At 44.7% G+C, this 14,667-nt stretch overlaps 1 protein-coding gene across 1 annotated transcript in view; it reads left to right on the forward strand.

Moving 5' to 3' along the window:
* LEKR1 (leucine, glutamate and lysine rich 1) overlaps positions 1 to 14,667 on the forward strand; it is a 34,513-nt gene that overhangs the window by 17,203 nt on the left and 2,643 nt on the right. Inside the window, exons 6-11 of the mRNA XM_032697999.1 lie at positions 7,097 to 7,178; positions 8,711 to 8,788; positions 9,032 to 9,235; positions 10,330 to 10,423; positions 12,727 to 12,879; positions 13,791 to 14,090. Of these exons, the coding sequence (XP_032553890.1) occupies positions 7,097 to 7,178; positions 8,711 to 8,788; positions 9,032 to 9,235; positions 10,330 to 10,423; positions 12,727 to 12,879; positions 13,791 to 14,090 (911 nt within the window). The remainder of the gene's footprint in view (positions 1 to 7,096; positions 7,179 to 8,710; positions 8,789 to 9,031; positions 9,236 to 10,329; positions 10,424 to 12,726; positions 12,880 to 13,790; positions 14,091 to 14,667) is intronic.

A 14,667-nucleotide genomic window follows, 5' to 3' on the forward strand; every position in this document is an offset into this window, starting at 1 on the left:
CTAGCAAAATTCCAAGGGGAAAAAATGCCAAAAAAAAAAAGGTCTTTAAAAGCACTGAAGTTGTGGCTGTTACTGTGAAAAGACTGAACAGGACTGAGCAGGACTTTTGGCTCTCAGGACTGAACAGCAGCCAAGCCAGGCTCCTTTAGAGTCATTAAACAGGAGAGTCTCTAATGATTTGCCCTTGATTGTGTGTCCTCTTGAAAACTGCAAGAACAGTGACAGCACTTGAAATTATAATAATATAAATTCTACTATCTTGGGAGCTCTGTAGAGACAATAACTCGTTATAAAAAGATGATTTATATTGGTATCTCCTGAGTCATTTTCTCTTGCATTCACAGCACTGGCTCAGGGATATTTTAAGACCTTGGAAACACATCTAGAGGTTGTGCTGTTCTGGGCACAGCTCTGAGTCATCAGACTGGCACAGCAGTTCCCAGCCTGCCTTATGCTCAGTGTGTGGGGTCAGGTTTAAAGCAGGGGGTCTCAGGGATGGGCACCATGAAGGAGTTTTGCTGCTCCTTCAGTGCCTGTGAAGATCCCAGATGTGAGACTGCAGGGACCATCCAACCAGCCAGGGAAGTGCAGCTTCCTGGGGAAGTGACAGCAGGTGCAGAGGGGAATCAGAAGAGCCTTTTCCTGCTCCCCACTGGCCCAGCCCCAGGTGACTCAGGATCACAGGGGGTTTGTGGGGTTGGGTTCCTCAGCGGAGCAGCAGCTCCCGAGTCCTTCCCGGGACTTCAGTTCCAGTTTCTATTCTCCTGCTGCCAGAGAATCCCGGGAGGGGAGGGCACAGACTGTGCTTTTGATGGTGTGTCATCACCAGAGCTCAGCCAGCTCTACCAAAAGAGAAGTTGGTGGAAGTTCCCCCCGTATGTGCTTCACTCTGGCCCCACAAATCCTGGATTTATATCTGTGTCAGCACCACTGGTGGAATTTGTTCTACAGTTTAGTCTCTGCATTTCCCTGGGAGTGTCCAAGGCCAGGTTGGACAGGGCTTGGAGCAACCTGGGACAGTGGAAGGTGTCCCTGCCCATGGCAGGGGGTGGAACGAGATGAGCTTTAAGGTCCCTTCCAAAATTGCTCCTTTCATCCAGGCTCCTCCTCCCAGTTAACCTGGGGAGGGAGTTTGGGATCCAGACATTTGGGATCCATCTCTCACCGGTTCTGCTGCTCTGGGAATTCAGTGTTAATATGAACAACTAGAGACTTATGGTTTTGAGGAGAAAAAAACATGGGATTTATTGAACTAAATTCCCATTTTTCACTTTCATGTGACATAATTGGAAGGGAAAGCTCTTGAAATCAACCTGAAATGTTAGAATATTCTGAAAAAGCTTTATCCATGCTCTCTTATTTGTTAATTTTCACTGCTGGCATTGATGTGAGACCTAACCAAGACCTACCATCTCTGGGGTTGTCTTTTTTTTTATCCCTCTCCACTTCAAAGGAATATTTTGGAAGCTGCTTGTTTATGTTTATAAAGAGAATTGAAAATTTGCAGTGAAACTTGAAATAGTGGACATTTTATGGAGAAAACACAGCTAAAACATCACAAATGGAATTCATACAGAGTATTAGGACTCTGCAAGATCTTAATGAACAGTAAAAAGCTCAGCTAAATTGGTTGATGCTGAGGCATATATGAGGCATTTTTAAATGTATTAGTAAAAATGTGGCAGTTACTTGATAATAAATCAGTTATTAAGGAGCAGTAAGAGGTTTGATGTGGATATCCAGAAGATTTCAAGGCAGGAAAACTGCTGGCTCAGGCATTTTGATTCTGCCCTTCCTGAGTGGGTCATTAAAACACAAATCCATGAGGATTTGAAGGGGTCTGGCCTAGGGAACGCGTTGCTGGATTTGGGTAATAAACCCAGTTAATGCACTGCGGATAAAAATGTTCTCTTTGAAATATAAAACATGATTTTCTCCATAAACAAGCATTAAATATGAGTTTGCCAATGTATTAAAATAAATTAGTGGGAACAAACAACAGTCTTGGTGGAAATGAGCTCCAGGGAGTGGATTTGTACTGTCCAAAGTCAGGGTGTAGGAACTCAGCTGGATCCAGTGTCCGTGGGTTTGGGGGAGCTTGGTTTGATGGTTTATTTTGCTTTTTTTTTCCTCCCCCAAACTAACATCCCTCTTTGGTACTGAAATAGTTCAGTGCTCCAGGGAAAAAACCCCAAACCACCAGGATTTGTGATTTCCATTTTTTTAAGGATTCTCCTTTCAGCAACCAATATTTTGAAGATTCTTCTCTTGCTAATTTATCATAGAATTGTAGATTATTGACTATTTCCTGTGACAGCAGGCATTTGCAAGAGCAGAAACTGAGCAGTAGTTTCAACTGTTGTTTCTTTGTGCTCGTGCTTGTTGTGACTTCCTGAAAATTCCCTTTGTGGGGGATTTGTGGGCTCAGTTTGTTAGTGTCACAGCCCTTTCCAGCCTCTCAGAGCATCACCCGGTGAGTGGGAGAGGGCAGTTCTTGACAAATGCTCAGCACAGGGTAAGGTCTGGTGAATAATTGTCTAATCAAAGACTCACAGGACTAAAAATCAATAATTGGGATGGTGTCTGTGTATCTTTAGGGCTGGGAGCAGCAGAGCTTCAACAGCACGTGCTCCTCAAAGAGAGGAGCTGATCCTTGTGCTTTCGTTTCATTACCAGCCAAATCCTTTCCTCCACTTAATCACAGATAAAGAATCATTTTTCTTCCCAGAGGCCTTGTGGTTTTTCTCTAGCTCATTTATAGTTTCAGGCTTTACCCCTTTATGGGCTGAAATTGCTGGTGATGCATATGAAATGTGAATTTTCAATCTTTTGCTGCTCGTGCTCCATGGGCTACTTCAGTTCCTAAATATAAACTTAGTGGTCTGCTGACATAATGAGAGATGATGGAAACTTGCAGGCAGCTGGAGGAGGGACTGGAACTTGGATTGGGAATGTTAGCACTGCTCATGGAAAGAAGGAGCAGTGTTTTCATCCCGATGAAGTGCCTTTAATGCCACTTTAAAGACCACTTTGAAGAGCTTTGAAAATCCAAAGGGGGAATAGTTTCCTGCAGTTTTAGGTAGGCTGCAGTTCAAACAGCCACTTTTCATGCTACAAGTGCTGTTGAAATATATTTTTTATGAATTCCAGCTGTAGTAGGAAGAGTTGGAAGGGGGAGAGCCGGGGAATGCAGGGCTGGTGCTGGAGCAGAGTGTGACGAGGCAATGGCTCATTAGTGCTTTTCAACAGCCTCACAGTGGAAGAGGAAGCAGATGAATAGGATGGAAAACAGCACCCAAGTTCCCTTCCAGGAGGGGTTGGGATGAGGCTCTGTTTGAGTTCGACTTACTCACAGAAGGGCCTCACTTTGCTTCTGGAGGAAAAGCAGGAATCCACGTTCTCCTTGTGGCCACAGGCTGGGAGACCTGGGAATATTCAGACTGGAGAAGAGAAGGTTCCAGGGAGACTTTAAAGCCCCTTCCAGTGCCTAAAGGGGCTCCAAGAAAGCTGGAGAGGGACTGACTGCAGGGCTAGGAGACCCTCCAGCCTTGGGTCTGAACAAAACCACAGGTCTGGCTTTGGCAGAGATTCTGCTCTGGGCTGAAGGGTGAGCTTTGCCACCCCAGAGGTCCATGAAGCTGTGCCTGAACTGTGATGAGAATTGCAATAAAGCTTGATAAAATAAAAAATGCTGTGGTCTGGGATTCTTCTGGCACTGCTAGTTTGCTGTCAGTGCCCTGAGTTTGTGGTGAGCAGGACGAGGGCACACGTGGAGCCCACGCAGCCCTTGTGCTTCCCAGTGGAAGGACGGGGCTGCCCTGGTGGCACAGTGACTGTGGGATGAGTCAGAGCTTGTCCTGTGTACACCAAACCAGCTGCCTGATTTTCCCCAAACCACGCTGAAATGAAGGGAAAATGAAACCAACTCCTCCCTGAGCCGTTCTCTGTGTGATGCAGAGATGTGGGGAAGGAGCAGCTCCTCTTGTCTGCAGTGCCCAGCCAGGCAGCGAGGAGCAGGCTGGGTTTCTCACCTTGAAAACACGTGGGCTCTGTAGACATGCATTTATTTTTGGTAGGCACAGTCATTTTAGACCAGAGACTCACTGACATGGAACAGGTTTCCCCCTGACTGCCAGGACCTGTTGTGCTGGGCTTCTGTCCCTGGGCTACTGCTGCAGGAGGGTCTTAGGTGCTGGTGGGGGTCTGCACATCCTCAGTGCCAAATCCAGGGTCCCCAGCACAGGAAGCACATGGAACTGTTGGAGCAAGTCCAGAGGAAGGTCACCAAGTTGATTAGAGAGGTGGAGCACCTCTGCTGTGAGGAAAGGCTGGGAGGGTTGGGATTGTTCAGTCTGGAGAAGTTTCGGGGTGACAGAGTTGTGGCCTTGCAGTGCCTGAAGGGGCTACAGCAAAGATGGAGAGAGACTGTTTATAAGGCCTGGAGTGACAGGACAAGGGGGAATGGCTTCAAACTGCCAGAGAACAGGGTTAGATGGGATATTGGGAAGGAATTCCTGGCTGTGAGGGTGGGGAGGCCCTGGCACAGTGAAGCTGTGGCTGCCCCATCCCTGGGAGTGTCCAAGGCCAGGTTGGACAGGGCTTGGAGCAACCTGAGCTAGTGGGAGGTATCCCTGCCCATGGCAGGGGTGGCACTGGATGGGCTTTAAGGCCCCTTCCCACCTAAAGCATTCTGGGATTCTGTGAGGATTCTCTGATCTATCTGAGCTGTGCACATGAACCTCCCTAGAAAGTCTTAAGTACAGACAAATAGTCACCCTTTCCTTACATGTGTATAAACCACTGAGCTTTTAGTTAGATGAGACCAAGATTGTCAGAAATTATCTTGGGGTTTTTTGTAGGTTTTGCAGGAAAAGTAGATAATTACACAGCTCTATCATGCATGCTTCTGATCTGATCTCCTTGGGAATCTGTTAGGAATTAGCTGGGCAGCTGATGGCTTCCAGAGTGGCTGCTTACTGCTCATTTGTTTTATTTTTCACTGAAAACTTTACCAGTTGTTGCTATTTCCCACCAGAATCTGGAGCCTGTGCCCTTGGATGCAAACTGGGTGGCTGAATTCCTGAAAGCCAGTTCTGGGCAGGCTCCGTGCTGGGTGTTTTGAGGCTGCACTGATGGGAATTCACCCAAGGAAGAGGAAACAGCTTTGGTTCTGTTTCTTTGGTTCTTCCTGTCTCTGTGCACGTTCTGTGCTGTGTCCCCTCGGTCTCTGTCACAGCAGAGTCCCACTGAAAGGTTACTGCAAGGTTAATGGCTACGGTGAGATCCTTTCTGAGTCACAGAAATAACTAAAATTAAACACCAATGATACCGAGATGGTTTTGGACTGAAGGCTTTTGAGATGTGGTTCTTCTTCAAGCTTTAAAGCGAGTATCAGTCTTACAGAGCCTCGATGCTTTCCATTGGGTTTGCATGTTTTGCAATGCGCTTTATTTTCATTACCAGAGAACATTTTTACATAGTCATTTGAATATATTTTTCTCTATTCAGCAAGTTTTCAGCATAAGTTTTCATTTGTATTACCATTCTGCTTATTAGTTTCCTCATTTCACCATGTTTTTCATTGAAATCTCTATTATTTGGTCTCTGTGGGTGTGGGTCTGATTCCCCAGACTTTCTACTCTCCTGGTGACTTTGGTGGGAATTCTCCCTAGAGAAAACTTGCAGAAACCATCTGTGTAATTAAATCCATCTACTCCCTCATGAAAAACTCCTGTGCCTGCTCAGTGAATATGAAAACTTCTGAAAACAGATTGAGTGAAAGAAGAAACAGCACTGGAAGGGACCACCCAAAGCACTAGAACCAAAATAAGCATCATCCCTCTCCTTTTCCTTTATCCCAGAACTTGTGTCCATACTCCCACATGGAGGAAGAGGAAAAAATGCCACAGTTATTAATGATTGCCAGAGATCTTCTGTAATACCAATTTTAAAAATTGTCAGATGTTTGGGCAAACCTTCTCCTCAGCAGCCTGTGAGGAGGGCAGGGGCTCTGCTCACTCTGCTGTCCAGCTACAGTGATCTGGGCTAAATCTGTCCTCCCAAAGTCACGTTTCTGTTCTGGGGGTGAGGTTGTTCCCAGTGCTCTGCCTCACATCTGCTTGGCAGCTGAAGCCAAAGTTTCCCCTTATTCAATGGAATTCTGAGCCGTTGGCTCCACGAGGCAGTGTCAGGATGGATGACAGGAAATGAAAGTTGGGTTCTTTGGCCTTGGAGGAGGGTGCAGGGCAATCCATTGCTGAGGGAGGCCCAGGGGGAGGAAGCAGAAGGGGCTGCAGGTGGTCTGGTGTGTCCTGCGTGTGCGTGGCCACGACGTCCCGCTCAGAGAGAGGGGAGGATGCCACCAACCATCCCAGCTTGGGCTGGGCTCTGCTGGGCAGGGTTGGATGGCAGAGGGGCTGCAGGGCTTTGGTGACAAGGGGAGTTTCTCAGGGAAGCCTTAAAAACAGCTGAGAGGAAGTTTTGGCCAGAGTCACACAAACAAGGGGTTTAACAGTGACCGGGGATTTATCTCAGCGGGTTCAACACACGATGGATGTTCTGTGGTTCATTCCCAGGGAACTGAGGGACAACATGGTTGGCTTTCCAGGCACAGAACTGAAATGGGGAGGGGGTAGTGAAGGATTATAAACTGCTGGTTGCCGGGGGTTTTGAGGAGCAGCTGAGCTACTCTTCACCACTTGCTGTGGTCACACAAGACAATCACCGAGCACGGCTGACCTCAGCCCACCTTCCACTGATTTCATGGAACCAAAGCACCCAAGGACTTGGTATCACAGGTGTGTTATGCAAAAATATGGTTCATTTGTTTTGGCATCTGTGGCAGGTGGGGTAGAAGGTGCTTCTATAAATAACTTCCATGATTTTTTGCAAGGGCTTAGTCAAGGCCAAGGAAATTTGAACTTTCTCTTCCAAAAGCTCTTTCTGAAGGCTGATAGTTTGGGGATGGATCTGACAACTCCTGTATGAGGTGGGACTGGGGATCCACGGGTCTGAGGTGGAAACAAACCACAGTGTGGACAAAGGTGAATATATTTTAGAATAACTGGAGACACAAACCCCGTGTTTTTGCTTTCAGATTTAACAAATCAAGTGGAGACAACTGGGCTGCAGCTGCAGAAGGTGACAGCCGAGCTGGACCACTACAAGAAGCTGTTAATGTAAGGTTCCCATCCCTGGATCCTTCCCCACTGCACAGAAAGAGGCACCAAACCACTGCTGTCCAACAAGTGCTGCTTGTCACGGTGATCTGAGAAGGTTTTGACCAGCAGAGGAAATATTTTTTCCTCATGTTATGATTTCTAAGCAGTAGTGTTTTTACAAGGAAATGTAGTAACAGGACTAGGGGGAATGGCTTCCCAGTGCCAAAGGGCAGGGTTAGATGGGATATTGGGAAGGAATTCTTGGCTGTGAGGGTGGGGAGGCCCTGGCACAGGTTGCCCAGAGAAGCTGTGGCTGCCCCTGGATCCCTGGAAGTGTCCAAGGCCAGGTTGGAGCAACCTGGGATAGTGGGAGGTGTCCCTGCCCGTGGCAGGGAGTGGAACTGGGTGGGCTTTAATGTCTCTTCCAACCCAAACCGGGCTGGGATTCTGGGATTTTACACTGTCGGTTTGGGATAGAAGGTTTTTATTGCCATAAAACAAATCACAAAGTTTAGTATTTAATCAGTGGCTCCGATTTCTTTCTTTATCTGCCCCCCAAGTGTGAGTTTGCTGTTACTGCCCCACACCCCATGTCCTGCCCCGCTGGAATTTCACTGTGTCATGCCTGTGTTTTAATGAAGAATGAGCAAAACCTAAATTAATAGAGCAAAAAAAGACTGTTGTCAAAAATAGACTGTCATCAACAATAGAATGTCACCAACAATGGAATGTCATCTACAGTAGAATGTCACCCACAACAGACTGTCACCAGCTCCTTGTCAGAGCCAACTGCAGCAGGTGCCTGGAAAGAGAAGCTCCCAGAGCTCCATCTCACAGTCCCAGCTCAGATATTTAGCTCAAGAGTGAGGAACTGGTTCTGCCAATGTCAAGACCAGCTGTCATTCCTCTTTTCCCATGTTTTCCTGAAATTTAAACAGGGTTCAGGCTGTTCTGCTCTGGACTTTCTGGTTTCAGTTCCTGTATTCAGGGGTCTGACCACAGCCGAGTGGCAAATATTTGGAATGCTTAGCAACAATGTATTTTAGTGATAATGTAAGGATTGAGTGTGGAAAAAAGATGTCATGGACATGGTTAAATAAACAGGGAGGGCTTTCCAAATGTAGTATTAAAATTTCAATGCAATATGGGCACAGTTTCATAAAATAACATATTCTATATCTGTTTAAATGTAAATATGAAGCTTAACCATGGTTATTAATTGGTGAAACGATGACATAATGACACGAAACCTGAAAAGTTTCCAGCCCTTTCACCTACAAGATTGCTATTTGTTCAATTTTATTAATTTTTTCCTCAAAACTTTCATCATTGTTTGCAACATTTGTGATCCTGCTCAGGCTGAGATGACATTGGAAGTGGAACTTCCGATTATGACAAATCTTACCTGGAGCTGAAAGAATTTCTGTTTGTGGCCTTTTGACTGAAATAGAAAATGCAAATTGGGTAATACACCCAGAAGTGATATCCAGGTTGTGCAGGAGCAAAGGCTCATTTCTTTGGATAACACACTTTTTGGAATGTTTTTTTAGGATGAAATCAACAGAACTTGAAGTCTGTCAAAATGAACTGAAAAAGATGAAATACGAAAACGGAATTTCTGAGTCAAGGTAAATGCTGAAATGATATTTCATAATACCTTTTTCTGAGCAGGAGAGCAAAAATGGTATGATTTTAAAGCAATTTTATACAATATTTTTTCCTATTTTTCTGTGAAGTCATCAGATTTAACTTCATAACAAATACATTGGGGATTTGTTGCCTAACATTTAATTTTCCAGGTACAAATTATTTCTGTTTGTAACCAAGAATACAGTCACTCCAATGCTGATACTTTCTTATTTCATCTGCAGGCTCACCAAAGAGCTCAAGGAAAAGGAGGAATCCCTTCTAATTTGCCAACAAGTCTGCAAACATTTACAGGAGGAAGTGGCTGAGAAGGAGAGGAAAGAAGAAGACCTGAAAAGAAGAACTGGGCGATCAGAGAGTGAACTGGAGACACTGAAAACTCTGCTGAGCCAAACAGAGGAGGAGGTGGTGATGCTGAAACAGGAGAGGTAATGGGAGCTGGGCTGAAGTGGTCCTGAAAATTCCTGACAGTATGGAATTCATCGGATTGGTTTTTTAATTATTGAAAGAGAAACAAAACTTGAATGGGAAAAAAAAAAAGAAAAAATCCTATTAAAAAAAATAGGAGGGGAAAAGACCTGCTTGGCTCTCCAAGGCTTCAGCTCGAGCTTAATCAAACCCCTGAACACCCTTCTGGGGCAGCTTTTCCAGCTGTACCAGAGGCACAGGGAATATTCTTTACATTTATCTTTAAATACAAAACCCTCTTGGCGCCTCTTGGCATTTTTAAATGGTCACAACAAGCCCGTGGTTGTCAGGAATGAAACTGGGTATGTAGATTATGGTGAAGGTAATTAAAAAATATGGATTTAGGTTGATAAGTCTAAAGCAAAGGCACTCAAAGGAGATGCCATTCCAGGGAAAATAACCCTCAGAAGCTCAGTGCTTTATTTTCCACATCTGACAAGTAATTCCAGGGAAAAAGGCAGCTTTGTTCATAGATGAGAACCTTCAAAATCAGGCTGAACTGGTGGGAAGTTGCCCTTACACTTCACCAAGTACCAGATCATATCCAAGAGCCCGGAGTACTGGAATAGTTATGGCATTTTATGGTGTACAAGTTGCTAATAACATAAATTACAAGAATTTAAGGTCTCCAGGAGTTTTGCTTTACAAGGCATCACATAACAAACAGTAACTTAACAACAGAAAGCACTCAGTGGTTTTAATTCCAAACACCCCACAATTTTTTAATCAATGATAGCAGTTGTTCTGAGTTCACTAAGTGCTATTTCTGGTTTGAATAGTGTAAGTTTTTCTGTGTTCTTCAAAATTTGACTTGAGAAATATTGAAGAAATATTAAGATCTCATTTGAGGTGGAAGGAAGATGATCTGCAGCATTTTCTGAGAGACATGGAATTGATGGAGCAAGTGGTGGCACTGGGAATGCTGAGGAGTGATCCCACTGTGCCTCTGGGCAGGATTCCTGGGGGTTATTGCACAGAGTGCTGGGCAAAAGGGAGAGGAATTGCACCCCTGTGGGTGGAGCTCATCCTCACATCCAGTTGTTGTGGTTTCCAGGGAGCTGATGGTGGTTTCCCACCAGACCAGGACGGAGCAGCTGCAGGAAGCGCTGAGGCAGAAGATGAGGAGTGAGGAGACCTGGAGGGAGAAGGTAACCCTGGATGGGCCCCTGGCACCCTCTGCCTCCGGCTTTATTTGGGGTTTTTTCAGTTGTCACAATGGTCACAGTGAGCACAGTGAGGCAGGGACTGATCTCCTCAAGTGCCAGGTGTCCTTGAAATCATGGAATCATGGAATCGTGGAATGGTCTGGGTTGGAAGGGACTCAGCCAAAAATCAGTTGATTTCTGTCAGGAACACACGAGTCTTCGTTGCCCATAAATTCTGGGCTTGCTGGTTCCTCAGACCCATAAATTTACAGGAAATGTGTTTTGGGGAACCTCCTATCTAAAACTACATTTAATGAATTTTGAAGTTCATAGAATCATAAAATCATGGACTGGTTTGGGTTGGAGGGACCTTAAAGCCCATCCAGTTCCACCCCCTGCCATGGGCAGGGACACTTTCCACTATCCCAGGTTGCTCCAAGCCCTGTCCAGCCTGGCCTTGGACACTGCTAGGGATCCAGGGATAGCCACAACTTGTCAACAATATCCTTTGTACAAAGAGTTTTCCTACCAGTCTCCTCCAGTGGGATTTGGGAAGCTGTTTACCATAAACAACTGCCACTGTGTGAGCTGTGTTCTCATCTGCAGCTTCTGCCACGAGCACCAAAAAACCCCAAACTGAACACAGGAAATTAAAAAATATATATATTTATATGTGAAGGAAAATTTAAAAGCAGAGTTGAACAATAATTCTGACTTGTCTGATTTAATCCTGACATAACTGGTGACTGAAATGACTGTATTTTTTGCTTCAGTGGGTGATAAGTGTCTGAAAGCTTTACTGAGTCTCTGGGAGATCTGGGGACTGGTAGCAATTAAGATCAGTTCCATCCCTTTGGAAACATCTTCACCTCCGTGTCACAGGGTGTAATTTGGAAAGGAGATCACACTGGCTCCATAATCACAGAGTGTTGTTCAGCCTGACATGGGAACCAGATAAAGATTGGTGGGAGGCAGAGGGAGCAATTACAGCTTTGGGATCATTAAAATGCAGCACAGGGAAGGGCTCCAAAAATGTGCTCAGCAACCAAAAAATCAACAGTGTGATAAAGGGACAATGGTTGGTTTGGGTCACTGTGCCATTGGGAGCAGCAGATAAACCAGGAATTGTTTTCATTTATTGTTATTATCATTAGTATAGTAATAATACTAATATATCACTAAAGTAATAACAATAAGAAGAAGAAGGAGGAGAAGGAGAAGAAGAGGAAGAAGAAAGTCTACTTGGAGGATCTTAAAAATATACCAATTTTAATCTAAACCCTAGTGGGGGATTTGTACCCATTCCACCCCATAATTGCACCTCTTTTGATTTTAAAAAATAATGAAAATATTTCCTGTTTATCTTTTCCCTCCAGAGAAAAGAGTTTAGGGAGATCTGTTGTACTTTTGCTTATAATTAGTGTGTGAAATTAAGATAATTGTAATTAAGCTCATTCTGGGCTTTTCTTCTCTTAATAATTTGAAGTAATTGGGTTGGAGTTGTGCACTTGATGTGCCTCTCAGCCTGGTGCAATTAAATCCATTAGAACCCAGCCTGCACAAATACAACATTAACATCCTGGGTCAGGAAAAGTATTTTCCTAAATACAGCCTTCAGTGTTTCCTCCAGAATCCAGGCTCTTCTATTCAGGAAATGATGGCTGAACTTTCAGTTTTGAGTTTCTGATGTTAATTATTTGAGATGCTTTAGGGACTGGGATGTTTTACCCAGAATTTGGAACTCGTTCACTTTGTGTTCTCCATTTTTTGAGCCTCGACTGGGCAATGACCGATTGGCACAGCACAGGTGTCTGAGAGGTTCTGGGGGGGGTTCCTCTGATGCTTCTTTCCCTGGATTTCTGGTGTTTCCAAGCTTTAAAGTCCCTCCTGACCCAACCCATTCCGTGACTTTGTGGCTGTGTCATTTTGCTGCCTTTGGAACTGGTGCCGACAGAGTTTCACCTCCAGAGCAAACCCTTCCAGCAGGATCATCTGGCTCAGGACCCAGCCAAGGGTTTTGTAATTCAGTGTGTTCATAGTGATTTAGTGTGAGGTCCAGCTGCCTAAATTTAGGGATCCAGAACCTCTGGAGACTCCTGGGCTGTGACTCTGTGAGCTCTGGAGCAGGAGCCGTCCAGCGGGAGCAGGAGCATTCCCTGGCCGGGCTCCAGTGGGTCAGAAGTGTTTGTTCAGTGCCCAGAATCTCAGGCTGCCAAATTCCCCATCACTTCCTTTAAGGCCCCGTGGAAAGGGAATATGTTTGAAGTTGGGCTGCTCTGTGTGACTGAAATCCTCTCGTTCCCCAGCTGGAAATGGATCTGGCCAAAGGAGAGGCTCGGCAGAAAGAGGCAATTCTGAAAGTCAAGGAGGAGGCCAGGGTGGAACTGGACCTGGAGAGGCAGAAACAGCAGGAGCTGATCACAAAGTACCAGCGAGACCATGAGGAGCTGCAGAAGAAGGTGTGGAATGCTCAGGAGAAAACTGCCTTGGCAAAACTGTTGAAAACCGGAATGGGAAGGAATAAACCCCCCTTTATGTGTCATCCTCTGTCTCGATGATACAGTGTTTTTCCCCAGTCTTAATATAGGACCTATATTTAATTTATTTTTTTAATGGAACAGGCAAAAAATAACTATTCCAGTTCAAGTGAAATGGTGTGGAAGTTCTTTGTTGTCATATTTTCTCTTCCCATCTGTGTCCCTGGATTTCAATTTTCAATCTGACATCATCATTTTGCAAAACCTTGGCACTGTTTCAGACTACGATGAGTTCCCACAAACCCATCCATGTGGATTTTTCCCTCCCCAAAGGGCCAGTTCCCACCTTCTGGGCTCTGCTGGAGGTGGCACCAGGTGGGGTTGGCCGTTCCCAGCTCCCCAGAGCTCCAGATTCTTGAGTTTTATGTAGAAATTGAACAATTTTACCTATAACCTTCTCGAAGGATTTGGCACAATTCTTGAGAAATCTGATGAAAAAGGAATTTGATGAAATTACACTGTTATTTAAAAGTTATGACATTGCACGGTGCTTTAGAGATGAAAAGAACACTTTGTTCACTTGACAAATATTTGGTTGTGATTTTAAGACCCTGAAGAAACAGTGACTTGAAATTTTCCCATTTTTACCTCAGTTTCTCTGTTTGGTCTTGAACATACTAATTAATCTCTCTGTTCTGAGTGTTGTTTAATTACAGCTCTCTGACACCCTCTGAGGGTATTCTGTAAATTCAAAGCATTTTTTTCTCTCTGAGGACATGTGTGTTTGAATTTGTTGGGTTTTTTTCCTCAAGTCAACATTTGTCTGATATTAATTCTCTCTGTACAAAAATACTGACTGTAGATGAATGCAGTTTTTGTCTGATCTCATGCAGATACCAGGTTTAATATCCAGTGCCACCAAGAGCTTGAGGATGGAGACAGAAATCCTTGAGAAGAAGCTCCAGGATGCCCAGATGAAACTTGCAGAGAAAGATGGAGACAAGGAGAAAGAAATTCAGAGCCTTAAAAGACTGATCAGTGAACTTGAATTTCAGCTGACGATGGAAAAGAACAACAATGAATCATTTCTGGATAAACTGAGGAAAGAAATGAAGCACAAGTCAGATGAACTGGAAAAATTAACCCAGGAGAGGACACAGCTGATTCACAGCTTGAGTCAAGTCCAGGAGGAGGTAGGAACATGAACCAGGAAATGCCTGGCTATTTTTACTTGGAGACATGTGATTTCTAACATCATTCAAAGTATCTGTTTTTCAGACCAGAAAACCCATTGAAATGCAAAGATTCCTAGACCAAGATCATGATAATTTCATAAATACAGTAGATTACTAAATACAGGAAGGTTTAATTCAGCAAACACTTAAACTCAGGGTTTATTGTGTTTTATTGAACAATATTTATATTTTTCAAGTCCTGCAGGACATTTCTTTCTCAGCCTGTAGCCTCAGTTATGCTACACAAACACGAGTGAACAACAAAGAATTCCCCATGTTTTTGGAGTGGAAGTCATGGACATTTCTCACTTCCCACTCTTTGAACTGTGTCCCAGCTCCCCCCAGCCCAGCCACGTTCCCTGACACAGGACCCCTGCATAGAGAAGCTGGAGTGATGGATATTCTGACCTCAAGCATTTGCTGAATGCTTGGAATAGAATGGGAAGGGAGGAGAGAGCTGGGCTGCTCCATGAGAAATGTGCAGTCAGGGACTGCAGATAAGATTAGGCTGGAATGTCCAAAGCAATTCAGTGGC

This window comes from Chiroxiphia lanceolata, chromosome 10, assembly GCF_009829145.1.
Source record: "Chiroxiphia lanceolata isolate bChiLan1 chromosome 10, bChiLan1.pri, whole genome shotgun sequence".
Lineage (NCBI taxonomy): Eukaryota > Metazoa > Chordata > Aves > Passeriformes > Pipridae > Chiroxiphia > Chiroxiphia lanceolata.